This window comes from Lontra canadensis, unplaced genomic scaffold (assembly GCF_010015895.1).
Source record: "Lontra canadensis isolate GAN:19392208 unplaced genomic scaffold, GSC_riverotter_1.0 scaffold11, whole genome shotgun sequence".
Classification (NCBI taxonomy): Eukaryota; Metazoa; Chordata; class Mammalia; order Carnivora; family Mustelidae; genus Lontra; species Lontra canadensis.
This window is the reverse complement of record NW_022631005.1, coordinates 2,597,377-2,613,722: the sequence shown is the minus strand read 5'-3', so window position 1 is coordinate 2,613,722 and position 16,346 is coordinate 2,597,377. Positions and strand designations below refer to the sequence as shown.

The 16,346-nt window shown below is 35.4% G+C and overlaps 1 protein-coding gene across 1 annotated transcript in view; it reads right to left on the bottom strand.

The window, feature by feature from the left end:
- Window positions 1-16,346, bottom strand: part of AGPS (alkylglycerone phosphate synthase) — a 134,509-nt gene that overhangs the window by 69,395 nt on the left and 48,768 nt on the right. Inside the window, exons 6-8 of the mRNA XM_032855977.1 lie at window positions 15,379-15,450; window positions 13,778-13,857; window positions 3,116-3,196 (exon numbers count right to left, since the gene is read on the bottom strand). Coding sequence (XP_032711868.1) covers window positions 3,116-3,196; window positions 13,778-13,857; window positions 15,379-15,450 — 233 coding nt within the window. The remainder of the gene's footprint in view (window positions 1-3,115; window positions 3,197-13,777; window positions 13,858-15,378; window positions 15,451-16,346) is intronic.

The window sequence follows — 16,346 nt, the reverse complement described above, 5'->3', positions numbered from 1 at the left end:
GGAAAATGTTTGGTAGTTTTTCAAAAAGGTAAGTATATCCCTACCACTTGATTTAACCACTTCATTTCAAAATATCTACCCAAGAGAAATGAAAGCATATGTCCATACAAGGATTTGCACATGAATGATCACAGCAGCTTTACTTGAAATAGCCCCAAATTGTAAATAATCTAAGTGTTCGTGGATAAATGGACAGTGGTATAGCTATACAATGCAATACTACTGAGCAATAAAAAGGAACAAACTAATTGATACATGCAACAATATGCATGAATCTCAAACTACTTATGCCTAGTGAAAGAAGCCATACCCTCAATCCCCCCTCAGAAAGAGTACCTGATTAGTTTTCACCAAAATTGTAGGACAATTAAACAAATCTACAGTGATAGAAAGCAGATCAACTTCCAGAACTGTGACACAACACACTTATGTTATTAAAAAAAAAAAAAAAAAGGCAGATCAGTGATTGTCAGGGGTGGAGGGCAAGGGTTGGGTGGAGAGAATCATAAAGAAGCAAGAGGAAATCTTTGAGTTTGGTACAGTGTTTACTATTGTGATTATGGTGATGGTTTCATGATTGTACTCATGTATCAAAACATATCAAATTGTATCTTTAAAATAAGTGCAATTTACTGTATGACACTTATACCTCAATGAAGTTACTCTACAACAAATCCATAATTGACATGATAATGACCTCCCTTAAATTGTACACATAATAAAATCAACATAATTTACAAACTAAAAAGAGATTAAAACATGTGCTACCCAACTACAATCTTTGTGTCATTTTAAAATTTCTAGAAGGAAAAAGCAGGATGTTTTAAGCTGGTTACCTCAGCTTATTAAGAAACTGAAGAGTACAGAAGTTTAATGAGGAAGAACTTGAACTGGGATCAAAATGGCTGTAGAAACTACATTACAGTTTACTGGAGGCAAAAAAGAAAGTTCTATATTGGCATTTAGGGAAATGAACTAGTAGGTAAAATATCAGAAGTTCCCCAGTCTAGGAAAATGTCATTTAAATTTCAAGGAAATATGTTCTTTGAATTTTAATTCTAACCTTTCAAAAAAAAAAAAAAAACAAAACTTAAAAAGGTTAAAATACTCCATCAAATGCTGTAATAAAAGAAGATATAAAATTAGAGACATGAAAGGCCACCCTTTGTTATAAAAAAAATTGGTGTGTTGATAGTGCCTCATTCAGATACAACAGAAAACTAATATAGGATTTTTACAGTCTTTTTCATTAAATACTATTATTCTGCCCACCTAAGTTCATTATATACTGTAATAATTAACAAATCTATTACCTGGGTTTATATAAAACCTTGGCTTATTGAAGATCTTTAACACTGCCTCAACTAATATGTTCAATTTCATTCCAGTTCTATCTTAGTGCATAAATCAAAAATAAAGATAATAGTTTAATAATTTTTTTCAAAGCCTTTCATCCAGAATTGGTCAATGGCATACGATTTGATTCAACTTTTTTTCCAAGAAATAAGGAAAAAGACAATAAAAATAAGACCGACAAGGATGTCTTGTCTCTCTCTGTCCCACTCAAAGGTAGAAGAGAAGAGTCTCTATAACTCACGTTGAACAAAGTGGTCACTATATCACCAACAAATTAAACTTTCTAATTCTGGTTTACAAAAGCTGAGTTATAGTCATCTTGACTATGTCTGAGGAAGTTGGAAATACATTTTAATAATTATCTGCTTAGAATGTATGAAAGGAACCTAAAGTTTTCCAAGAATTCTTCAGGATCCTAAAAAAGTGCTACAAGGTCTCCAAGAGTTTGACTAATTCATGAGATGAGCAGTTTTCAATGAAATTAGGCATTAGGGCACCTGGGTGGCTCAGTTAGGCACCTGACTCTTCATTTTGGCTCAGGTCATGATCTCAGGGTTGTGAGATCGAGCCCTGCATCAGGCTGCACACTCAATGCAGTTTGAGAGTCATCCCCCTTCCCTCTCCCTCTGCTCTTCCATACCCCTCCACCCCATCCTCTCTAAAATAAATAAAATCTTAAAAAGAAAAAGAAATTAGGCATTGAGAAGTTAAATTAATAGCAAATATCGACATCTATCAGTTCATCCAATTTATCAACTTCTGAGAGTTCAATGTCCTCTATGTTCCTCCTTGCTCAATTCTTACTCATTAATTGTAAGTCACTATCAGCTCTTCCCTGAATTATGCCAGTAACCTTTAACCACCCTTACGGGGCCCCACCCAACCTCCATAGAGGAACTGGCCAGAACTGCCTGAATACAGAGGTAAAGTTCAAACTTCTAAAAGGGACTTTATAAGGCCCCGTTCTAATCTGATCTGTTCATGTTTCCTGGCTTCATCCTTTACCACTACTACACATTTTCCCATCCAACATATAAATACCAAGAATGTGTATTCTCCCATAGACACACACTAGACTTCAGCCACACTCAGCTGTCTGCAGGCCTCCCAAAAGCAACAGCTGCCCTAAAAGCCTCTGCACTTGCTGCTTCCTCTGACTGGATTGTTCTCTCCACTCCCATTTTTTGCTGACTTTCACCCATGCTGAAGTCTCATTTTAAATGCTGTGTTCCCTGTGATATCTTCTTTGTCCAATTCCCTCCCTGCTAACCCTGTCTGATGAGCTATAACACCCTGCATTCAGCCTTCACCTTGCAATTCTCACTCTGAATCATAACTGTCTATTTACCTAACTTTCTGTTATAAGATAAGCTTTCCAAGTGTAGGGGTTGGGGTCTTATTCACTACTATGTCCTCAGTATCTAGCTCAGTACCTGACCCACAACGGAAACTCAGCAAATCTGTTCAGAGAATGTGCTGTAAAAGATACTCCATTCATAAAGAGGACACAAAGCAGGGCGCCTGGGTGGCTCAGTCCGGTAAGCACCTGACTCTATTTTGGTTCAGGTCATGATCTCTGGGTCATGAGATCAAGCCCTGAGTCTAGCTCTGTGCTCAGCAGGGACTCTGCTTGAGATTCTCTCTCTCTCCCTCTCTCTCCCTGTCCCTCCTTCCACTTGCTTTCTAAGTAAATAAATATTTAAAAAAATAAAGAGGATACGTAGCAATTTTGAAAATCTTAATTAAAGAAATAACATACCTGTCTTTCCAACTCTTGTCCTGTGATACCAGCCTCCACATGAGCTGTCAGATTGTTCTCATCAACCCAGAGGATTCGATTCTGTTGCAAAGGAAGAAAAAAAGTCTCATCTCCAACATCTAATCCAAACGTCTCATCCAAATGTCTATTGACTTTTTCTGAGGAAATATAACTTCCTAACTCAAGGAAGCAAGTGACAAGACAGAAAACTAGCAAACAGGGTTACCCATGCTACTACACTACCCATATATACCTGACTATACAACATGACAGATACAGTAACAAAGGCAGTATATTACACAGGAGTTGGTTTAAAACACAGACTCTGTCTTTATTCAGGGATTAGTTTGAATTAAACTCTACCGCTTACCTTAGCCAAATTATGTAACTAAGTTTAGTGTTTCCTCACTTGTAAAGTGTGAATAGTAACACTACTCATAAGGTTGGTGTAAGGATTAAATGAGATACTGCACATAAAAATTTAGCATACGGGGGTGCCTGGCTGGCTCATTTGGTGGAGCATGCAGCTCTTGATCTCGGGTTGTGGGCTGGAGCCCCACGTTGGGTGAAGAGATTATTTAAAAATAAAATCTTAAAAAAAAATAAAAAACCACTTAGCATACAAAGTTCCTGGCATTCTGCAAATACTCTCTGCACTACTATTAATAGTTAATAATCATATGTAACTTAAGAATATCAGAAGATGGCCACTGTGAGAGGAGAAAAATTCACCTAAAAAGACATATGAATATACTAAATGGCACTCCTGCTTTGTTTTTAATCCCAAATAGGACCAGGACAGAAACCAAAGCATACACCTGCCTCCTCTTTAAAAGAAGGAACTGAGTATGAACTGGCTCAACTTACCAAATGTAAGACTGCCCAAAAAATGTTTTTAACATTCTTGGTTAACCTATTTTTTTGTATATATGAATCTTCGTGAATTATTCGCTAAATAAATTTTAAATTTATATTAATTTTTATTTAATATTATTTTCAGCATTTATATTTAATATTATTTATTTATATTATAACTATAAATTATTATACTTTAATATAAAATTTATATTATAACATTGTAATATGAAGTCTATACTATAATATAATACTTGATATTATTTACATTAACTAATATTATTTATATTAAAATTTATATTACTTAATATTTGTTTATATTAATTTTAATTTCAAAAATTTAAATTTATTTCTAAATAAATTTTAAATTTTCAAAACAGACTTCTTCCCCCTTCTATCTGGCTGAGCAATCAGATTAACATATACACTCTTCTTCTGGATCCCAGGGAAGCTTTCTTTGCACTTTGATATCTTCGATTTCATGGCAATAACTAACACGGGTAAGTTTAGCTAATAATAAAAAGAAAAGAATACAACAGACAATATGAAAACTGTCTACCTATATTTCAAATTTGCATACAAATAACTGTACTACTTAATTCACAGGATTATGATAAACATCAAATAAGGTGTATATGTGAATGTATTTTTTGTTTTGTGTTATATAAAACTCTCATTTTAATTATACTCTCACAATAAAACAATAGTAATTTTAATATAACCAAATCAGTCTTTTGGTTCTATAGCCACTAAACAAAAGGAAATATTAAACTGAAGTAAAAAGACAGAATTCAATAATCCCTTGGTACCTTATAATAACTTACACACATCTTCTCCTCTAGTAGACTGGCTCTTCAAGAGATTACGTACTTGTGCTAATTATATACCTTCAATTTACCAGGAGCCCAAACATATTTTTGGTAGGAAAAAAAAAACTGAAGGAAGCACAGAAAAAAAAAAAAAAAAACAACAACAACAAAAAAAACACCACAACCCTTTATAGGTACTCACAGAAAAGCTCAAAGAAAATACACAGAATACCCTATTATATCCAATATACACTACCCAATACAAGTTAACAATAAAACTTTGAGACCAACAGGCCCTAGTATTATTGTATGTATTTAAGAAATACAATAATAAAAAACTGGCATAACTATCATATTTTACACATACTGTATCATAAGTACTCTGTGCAAAATCATGCAGAGACATAGCTTATCAACTCTAAAGCAAATCACAATTTTAAGTACCACCCATCCACTACAATATTTAAGAAAGTTCAATGTTAAAAGCAGTGAATATGTAAGGTTTTTCTATAAAATAAATGGTTAAAAACCTGGCATTTAAAATCCTGGCTCAGAATTTTAAGCATCTACTCAGTGTAAAAGACTTTTATTTTACATTATCTCACTTAATCTTCACAATTACCTTCTGGATTATTACTGTTTCTATTTTACAAATTCATTAACAGATTGAGTGGTAAATTTGTACACAGTAAAGTATACGTATACAGAAATCCAAATACAGCCAAAGCCTATTACAGAATAGGCTACTCTTAAGTGATCTTCTAAGGAAACCGCCTTTTCTTAAACTCTGGGATAAGGACAAAGGTTAATGAGGAACTTTACAGAAGAATAATCAGGCTGTTACCATCTGAACATCCTGATTAATTTTAGCAACATGTAGAGTGGACAACCAGGTATTATGTGCCTCCTAATGTGATGTGATGTGAGCTAGAAAATCACATCACCATCTACAAGATATCCTTGCTTAAAAAAAAAAATTTAAAAGCTATGCCTGAATCTAACTAGACTTTGTATCTGACTTTGAGTTTAGAGGACATACAAAGCCTAGAGGAAGAGTTAAATGACACCAAGATGAAATGACAGGGAAATTCAAAATATGACATATTTTATACTGCAAATAACCTACATTTTCCAAAAGTCAGTAACATTCAAAAAAGGAGAAAGAAGGGGGTTTCAGATGAAATGAAACAGGGAAACAACCAAAAGCTAACATAGGTCTTGTCTGAATCTCCCTATGAACAAATGAAGTATAAAATAAAGACAATTTTGAAACAACTATAAAATCTGAATGTGAACTGGATATTAAATGATAAAGAATTCTTTTTAAATTTGCCAGAAGAAATAATAATATAGGGAGAAATGCCTTTTAAAAACAGATACATAAGTAATATTTAGGTAAGTAGCATAATATCAGGCTTTGTTTTTAAAATAGTCAAGAGGACAGTCTATGATGATGGAGGAGTAGAAGACCTTAGTTTCATCCAGTCCCTGGAATTCAGCTAGCTAGCTATCAAATCATTCTGAACACCTGTGAACTCAACCAGATATCAAAGAAAAGAATAGCTGCAACTCCACAAATAGAAAAGTGACCACTTCCTATAAGGTAGGAGGTGCAGAGAAGTGAATCCAAGACAATATATGGGAAGATAAACCACAGCAGGAGGGAGAGAGAGCCTATGTAAGCTGGAACCAGGGGGTGATATAGCAACGGAGCACAAAATCAGAACTTTTAGAAGTCTGCTCCAGTAAGGGACATCCCTGCCTGAAAGGTGCTCAGGTGGCGAAGGAGGGTGGAATCCTAGGCAGGACGGGGTGGTCCCAGGATCCCTGGGGTCACAGGAAGACCAGGGGTGCCTGAGTGTGGCAGAGATCCCAGGCATCAGAGTGGGAAAGTCAGCTGCAATAAGCAAGCCCAGGAGTGAGCTCTCAGCTCGGGGATGCCATATACTGCCACCCATGGCACAGTTGGGCGACTGCTCTTTGAGCAGGGGGCCCAGCAAACAGCAGAACCAGGGAGACCTCCTTCTCTCTACCAGGAGGACCGGCACAGATGCACACTACAGGAGTCTACAGGGTTTAGAGACTTGAAATGGGGCTGCGTGCCTGATACAGAAACACTCGGTTATAGGACGGAGACCAGGGAGACAGGAATAACTGACTGCTTTTCCCTGAGGGTGCACTGTGGAGTGGGGCCCCAAGCTTTCAGCTCCAGGGCAACGGACTGGAAGGCTGCCATTCTCATTCTCATCCTCTAAAGTGGCAGGAAAAGCCTTTAGGGAACAAAAAGCCACACAGAGCAATCTGGAGCTGCTTACTTAGCCTGGCCCCCTGGCAAGGGTGGTGAAATTCCACTGGGGCAAATACACCTGAGAATCAATGCAACAGGCCCCTCTCCCAGAAGATCTGCAAGAACATCCAGCCAACACCAAGTTTATCAATCACACAGAAATGTAAAACTCCAGCACTAGGGGAAAATAGTATACAGACTTCATGTTTTTTTTTCCCATGATTCTTTGGTCTTTCAATTTTTTTTCTTTTTCCTTTTCCAACCAATTTCTTGTTTTATCAACTCTTTAAAATCTTTTTTAAATTTTCATTTGTACAGTTAAACTCTATCTTTCATTGTATTTTATTTATATATATATATGTTTTTCTTTCTTTATGATTTTGAGATATAGTTTCTTTAAACAAACCAACCAAAATACACTCGGGATATAGTGTATACTGCTCTGTTCTTTTCACCTGTCTGTTTATATTCATTTTTTCTTTTTGTCTTTTAATTTTCATCTTCACATTTACATTCTATCCTTTCCTTGCATTTAATTTTATTTTCATACATATACAAATATTTATTTCTTTCAATTTTGGGATCTACTTTTCTAACAAACAGACCAAAATACACACATGATCCGGGGTATTGCTCTGTCTGTTCACCTGTCTGATTACATTATTTTTTTCTTTTTTTTCAGTTTCAGGTATCTTCTGATTTGTTTAGTGTATATTTCTCTGGGATCGTTGTTGCCATTTTAGTATTTTGTTCTCTCATTCATCTATTCTTCTCTGGGCAGAACGACAAGATGGAAAAACTCACCTCTACAAAGAGAACAAGAGGCAGTACTGACTGCCAGGGTCCTAATCAGTACGGTTATAACTAAGATGTCAGAACTAGAGCTCAAATTAACAATTATGAAGATACTAGTGGGGCTTGAAAAAAATCACAGAAGTCACTAGAGAATGCATTCCTGGAGAAAAAAAAAAGAACCAGAATCTAATCAAGTCAAAATCAAAAGGGCTATTAATGAGATATAATCAAAATGGGGGCTCTAACTGCAGGTTAAATGAAGCAAAGGAAAAAAATCAGTGATACAGAAGACAAAATGATGGAGAACAAAACTGAGAAAAAGAGAGATAAACAACTACTGGATCATGAGGGGAGAATTTGAGAGATAAGTGTTACCATAAGGTGAAACAATATTAGATAATTGGGATCCTGGGGGGGGGGGGTGGCAGTGGAGAAGGTATATTGAAGCAAATTATACTGGAGAACTTCCCTAATCCAGGGAAGGAAACAGGCATCCAAGTCTAGGAGGCACAGGCAATCCCCCTCAAAATCAATAAAAATAGGTCAACACCCTGACATATAGTAAAACTTGCAAATCTCAGAGATGAAAAAAAATTCTTGAGAGCAGCTCGGGACAAGAGGTCCATATTATACAAGGGTAGAAACATTAGACAGGCAGCAGGCCTATCCACAGAGACTTGGCAGGTCAGAAAGGACAGGCATAATATATTCCTGTGCTAAATGAGAAAAATATGCAGACAAGAATACTTTATCCAGCTATGATGTCATTCAAAATAGAAGGAGAGATAAAAAGCTTCCAAGGCAAGGGCAGCAGGGTTGTTCAATTGGATAAGCTTCTTCCTTTGGCTCAGGTCATGATTCCAGGGTCCTGCGATTAAGCCCTGCACTGGTCTCCCTGCTCAGCAGGGAGCCTGCTTCTCCCTCTGCGCCTCTACCTGCTCCTATTCTCTCTTTCTCTCTCAAATAAATAAAATCTTTAACAAAAAAAAAAAAAAAAAAAAACCTTCCAAGACAAAAAGAAACTAAAAGAATTTGTGATCAATAAACCAGCCCTAGAAGAAATATTAAAAGGGATCCCTTAAGTGGAGAAAGAGCCCAAAAGGAACACAGACCAGAAAGGAACAGAGACAATATACAGAAAGTTACTTTACAGGCAATACAATGCCACTAAATTCATATCTTTCAATAGTTACTCTGAATGTAAATGGGCTAAATGCCCCAAACAAAAGATACAGGGTTTAAGATTGGATAAAAAAAAGCAAGACCCATAGATAAGCTATCTGCAAGAGACTCATTGTAGACACAAAGACACCTTCCGATTTAAAGTGAGGGGTGAAAAACCATTTATCATGCTAATGGACATCAAAAGAAAGCTGGGGTGGCAATCCTTACCTCAGACAGATTAGATTTTAAACTAAAGACTATAATAAGAGATGAGGAAGTACACTATATCAGAATTAAAGGATCTATTCAACAAGAAAATCTAACAATTATACATATTTATGCCCCTAACATGGGAGCAGCCAATTATATAAAGCAACTAATAAAAAAATTAAAGAAACACATTGATAAGAATACAATAATAGTATCATACTCACTGCACTCACTGCAATAGACAGATCATGTAAGCATAAGATCAAATAGGAAACAAGGACTTCAAATGACACACGGGACCAGATGGGCTTCACAGATACAGTCAGAACATTCCATCCGAAAGCAAAAGAATATACATTCTTCTCAAGTGTACATGGAATATCCTCCAGAATAGATCACATACTAGGTCACAAATCAGGCCTTAACTGGTACCAAAAGACTAGGATCATTTCCTGTATATATTCAGACCACAGTGCTTTCAAAGTTGAACCCAATCATAAGAGGACATTTGGAAAGAACTCAAATACATGGAGGCTAAAGAGCATTCTACTAAAGAATGAGGGGGTCAACCAGGAAATTAAAGAAAAAACATTTATGGAAACAAAAGAAAATGAAAACACAACTATTCAAAAACCTTTGGGATGCAGCAAAGGTGGTCCTAAGAGGGAAGTATATAGCAATAGAAGCCTTTCTCAAGAAGCAAGAAAGGTCTCAAATACACAACCTAACCCTACACCTAAAGGAGAAATAGCAAATAAAGCCTAGACCCAGCAGGAGAAGAGAAATAACAAAGATTAGGCCAGAAATCATAAAAAAAGAAATGAAAAGAACAGTAGAACAGATCAAATAAAACTAGGAACTGGTTCTCTGAAAGAATTAATAAGATTGTTAAACCCCAGGCCAGACTTATCGAAAAGAAAAGAGAAAGGACCCAAGTAAATAAAATCATGAATGAAAAAGGAGAGACCACAACAAACACCAAAAAAATACAATTATAAGAACATATTATGAGCAACTATATGCCAACAAATTAGTCAATCTGGAAGAAATGGATGCATTTCTAGAGATGTATAAACTACCAAAAGCAAAACAGGAAGAAATAGAAAACCTAAACAGACCTATAACCAGCAAGGAAATGGAAGACGTAATCAAAAAACTCCCAACAAACAGAAGTCCAGGGCTGGATGGCTTCCCAGGGGAGTGCTACCAAACATTTAAAGAAGAATTAATATGTATTCTTCTGAAGCTGTTTAAAAAAACAGAAAGGGAAGGAAAACTTCTAAACTTGTTCTATGAGGCCAGCACTACCTTGATCCCAACACCAGACAAAGACCCCACCAAGAAGGACAATTACAGACTAATAACCCTGATAAACATGGATGCCAAAATTCTCACCAAGATACTAGCCAATAGGATCCAACAGTACATTAAAAGGATTATTCACCACAACCAAGTGAGATTTATTCCTGGACTGCAAGGATGGTCCAACATCTGCAAATTAATCAGTGTGATACACTACATTGATAAAAGAAAGAACAAAAACCATATGATACTCAGTAGATGCAGAAAAAGCATTTGACAAAGTATAGCACCCTTTCTTGATTAAAACTTCATAGTGTATGGATAGAGGGAACGTACTTCAATATCATAAAAACCATATACGAAAAGCCCACAGTGAATATCATTCTCAATGGAGAAAAACTGAGAGCTTCCCCTAAGGTCAGGAACACAGCAAGGACGTCCACTATCACCACTGTTGTTCAACATAGGACTAGAAGTCCTAGCCTCAGCAATCAGACAGCAAAAAGAAATAAAAGGCATCCGATTATCAAAGAAGTCAAACTCTTACTCTTTGCAAATGTCATGCTACTCTATGGGGAAGACCCAAGACTCCACCCCAAAACTGCTAGAACTCATACAGCAATTCAGCAGAGTGGCAGGATATAAAATCAATGCACAGAAATCAGCTGCATTTTTATACATTAAGAATTAGAAGAAACAGATAGTAAGGAGTTAGTAAGGAGTTGATTCATTTACAATTGCACCAAAAACCATAGGATACCAAGGAATAAATCTAACCAAAAAGGCAAAGAATCTGTACTCAGGAAAAAAATAGAACACTCATGAAAGAAGTTGAGGAAGACACAAAGAAATGGAAAAATGTTCTATGCTCATGGATTGTAAGATCAAATATTGTCAAAATGTCTATGCTATCTAGAGCAATCTATACATTCAATGCAATCCCTATCAAAATACCATCAACTTTTTTCACAGAGCTGGAACTAATAATCCTAAAATTTGTATAGAACCAGAAAAGACCCCGAGTAGCCAAAGGAATGTTGAAGAAGAAAACCAAAGCTGGTGGCATCACAATGTCGGACTTCAAGCTCTATTACAGAGCTGTAATCATCAAGACTGTATGGTACTGGCACAAAAACAGACACATTGATCACTGGAACACAAGAGAGAACCCAGAAATAGATCTCAACTCTATGGTCAACTAATCTTCAACAAAGCAGGAAAAAATATCCAATGGGAAAAGGGCAGTCTCTTCAACAAATGTGTTGAAAAAATTAGACAAGCCACATGCAGAAAAATGAAACTGGACCATTTTCTTATACCATACACAAAAAGACTCAAAATGGAGGAGAAATCTAAATGTGAGACAGGAATCCATCAAAATCCTAGAGAAGAACATAGGCAGCAACCTCTGTCACCTTGGCTGCAGCAACTTCTTGCTAGACACGTCTCCAAAGGCAAGAGAAACAAAGGCAAAAATGCACTATTGGGACTTCACCAAGATAAAAAGCTTCTGCACAGAAATGGAAATAGTCGACAAAACCAAAAGACAACTGACAGAATGAGAGAATATATCTGGAAATGTCTCATCAGATAAGGGGCTAGTATCCAAAATCTATTAATGAACTTAATCAAACTCAACACCCAAAAAAACCCAAATAATCCAATCAAGAAACAGGCAGAACATATGAACAGACATTTCTCCAAAGAAGATAAACAAATGGCCAACACATGAAGGAATGCTCAACATCTCTTTGCATCAAAAAAAAACAAATCAAAACCACAAGATACCACCTCACACCAATCAGAATGGCTAAAATTAACAAGTCAGGAAACAACAAATGTTGGTGAGGATGCAGAGAAAAAAACACCCTCTTACACTGTTGGTGGGAATGCCAACTGGTACAGCCCCTCTGGAGAAGAGCACGGAGCTTCCTCAAAAAGCTGAAAATAGAGCTACCCTATGACCCAGCAATTGCACTACTATCAAAAGTACAAATGTAGTGATCTGAAGGGGCACGTGCACCCCAATGTTTATAGCAACAATGTCTACAATAGCCAAACTATGGAAAGAGCCCAGATGTCCACTGACAGATGAATAGATAAAGAAGATATCAAATATATATACAATGGAATACTACTCAGCCATCAAGAAAAAGAAATCTTGCCATTTGCAACGACATGGATGGAACAAGAGGGTATTATGCTAAGCCAAATAAATCAACAGAGAAAGATAATTATCATAATATCTCACTCATATGTGGAATTTAAGAAACAGAGGATCACAGGGGAAGAGAAGAAAAAACAGAACAAGACTTAATCAGAGAGGGAGACAACCCATAAGAGACTCTTAATCATAGGAAACAAACTGAGGATTCCTGGAGGGAAGGGGGTAGGGGGACGGGGTAACTGGGTGATGGAAATTAAGGAGGGGATGTGATGTAGTGAGCACTAGGTATTACATAAGACTGATGAATCACTGACCTCTACCTCTGAAACTAATAATACATTATATGTTGATTAACTGAATTTAAATAAAAATTTAAAAATTAAATAGTCAAGAGACAAAGAAATATAAAGCCAATATGATAAAAAAATGTCAATAATTACTTAATCTAGAAAACAGATATACTATTGTCTCTACTTCAGTGTTTGAAAAAAATTTCAAATTAATAAAATAAATAATAAATAAATCTTAAACTTTTTATAGTAATGAAGGCATATGCAACCACAAATATTGTTGACTATATAAAGTTTAAGTTCATTTCCAAATCAAAGCTTTAACATGGCACAATGTCCAACTCTTGGACCATAGCGAGCCATAAGGTCACAAAACAATCCTATGATTAAAATTAGTTTGCTCTCCATTCTTCCAGAAGCAAAAGTGCAAAAGCATTGAAAATTTGGGGGATAAGTCTTGGTGTTTCAAATCAACCTTAAGTAATAATATTGTTTTGCTTTTAACAATACAAATCAGGTCATCTATTGTACCAATATTCCAACCCATGCTTCTCAAATTATCAATTTCTCAGGCCAATTTGGTAGAAATTACGAAGATATATACCTGAGTGTGAGTGAACTTAGCTTTCTGAGACCTGAAGACAATGGTAAAATACAATGATAAAATAAATTTAAAAACAAAATGTACCAAAATATACCTTTTTAATGACAACTAAGACTGAGCCATAAGAGTTTTTTTTAAAGCAAACACTATCTTCAAATATGTCTGAAAATATCATATACCATTTGTGAAGTGTCCAAAGAAATAATTGTTCTTGTCTCATCTGCAGGACACATTAGGCCATATGATACACTTGTTCCTCCTGCCAAAATAGAAAACAATTTTAATATTTTATTTTTTAGCTACATTTCTAGGGCAAATCCCTAATACAAAGTATACAAACAGGCCCACTAGAAAAGTAATACCTATTTCTACTTTGCAAAATGTAATTTGCAAATGCTAACACACTAAAAGCAAACTCACCTTTATTTTATGCTGCATGCCAAAATGAAGAAATATTATGGAGCTGAAAGCAATGGGATATGGCTCCATCCCCTGGGCACACTCAAGTGACGCCCCTAGCAATTTGTGAAACTCCAAAAACATGATTAGAAAAATTCTAAGCTAATGATTACTCTGGAGATATTGCTTAAAAGAAAAAATACTTCCTAATTCAACTAAAGACACCTTACCTTAATTATAAAATTCATTTATCATTTGAAATATCTTATATTGTCATACAAAAAAGACTTTAATAAATTAGAATATAAGCAAGTTAAAATTGCCCAGATTATATTATATTCAAACAAATATATATGTTGATGATGAAAAGGTGATTTTAATATAGAATAAATATATACAAGTATATAACCAATGTACTCCTTTTTCCCATTAACATTTGCTATCAAAGGAAAAATGTTTTCTTGATACCAACATAAAATCATACTGCGTTTAGTCCTTAACCATCTGTCTTACCATATACCAGAGTAAATTCTTAATTGGTATTTCCATGTGTCTTGGATAAAAAAAACTCTTGATACGAGTAAGAATTACAGGAGGTGGTGACCTACTATATTCAGTTTACTTTTACAAGGTGAGACTGTGAACTGTCAATTAAGAGCATGCCTGTAATTAGTAAATACTATTTGCTTGTCACAGTCATTTGAAATCAGAAAAATATTTCACTAAAAGCAGCACTGTAGTGCCTTTTTTGTTTTTCATGAATTAAAAGTATCAGCTGAAGAAGGAATCTGGAGCCGATCTGTTTGGGGTCCCACTTCTGTTTCATCAAAGCTAAGTGAATCAGTGAAGTCAATTTCCTTTGGCTTGTATAGGTTATTAGAATGTGGCTGATAAACGATCAAGAGATCAAATTTGTCTTAAAGGCAAATTTGTCTTAAAATGCAAAGCAATGTTAGTTTTCAACATTAAAATGTATTACTGATCTGGTCATCATTGTCCTAGTTGATCTTTCACACTGCATAGGGTTCCTTCTCAAAAGTATATATTGGATATATTTAGCCTCTGAAAAATAACGTTCTCTCCATAAAGAAAAAGGTTATAAAATAATTACTAAGGTGGGAACATTTTCGTATTTAAGCATTAAGTCACAGTGTGAATTGGGATCTATATGGCAAAGAACCCATGAACAACATGTTTCAAACAGTCTAGGTGATAGATCTACTCAAAAATGAGCATAAAAAATTTTTTTCAGAATAATCATATCATAATTACAAGAATGTTTGCTTTCCATGGGATGATACCAATATTTAGAATACAAATAATTTAAATAAAAATAAAAAACACATTTACCATATTAAAATTTAAAAGGCACAATACCTACCACCAATTGGTATGATACAAAGGTTATATTTGCATGCTAGATTCACAATCTTAACTACATCATCATGACATGCTGTTGAAAAAAAAAAAGAAAAATAAATTAATCACAGGGATATGAACAAAATCTGGGTAACCCTGCAAAGTAAAGGTCCATGAAGTTCTTTAGTGTATAAACTTTTTCTTTCTTTATTCACTCGTTAACACACATTAAACAGCTATATTAAAACAAAATGTTTACTATTTATCTTTTTAACTTTTTACTTTTAAATGATTTCATACTTACAAAAAGGGACAAAGAATTTTCTTCATCCAGTAGCCACAAATATTAACATCTTATATTTTCAATTATCAAAATCAAACAATTTACTATTACACAATACTATTAACTAATACATAGGCCTTATTCAAATTTTGCCTATTGTTCCACTAATGTCCCCTTTTTTCTGCACCAGCCAATCACACACTGTATGTAGTTGTCATGTTTCCTTACTCTTCCTTATATTTTGTTTTGAAAGATTTTATTTATCTGACAGAGAGAGAGAGAGAGAGAAAGTGTGCACAAGCAGTGGGAGCTGCAGGCAGAGCAAGGAGCCTGATGTGGGGCTCAGTCCCAGGACCCTGGGATCTTGAACTGAACAGAAGACACACACTTAACTGACTAAGCCACCCAGGGACCTCTCCTTACTCTTCTTTAATCTGAGAGAGTTCCTCAGTCTATTTTTTATTTTCATGGCCCTGACACTTTTGAAAAGCACTGGTCAGTTATGGCATAGAGTATCTGCCAATTTGGGTTTCTGCCTCATCATTAAATTCAGGTTACACATCTCGGCAGGAATTCCACAGAAGTGATGTTGTGCCTTTCTTACTGAGTAACATCTGGAGGCACGTGATACAGCCAGGTCTCATTTCTGGTAATGTTAACTTTCATCCTTTGGTTATAAAGTATCAGCTAGGTTTACTATAAGAACA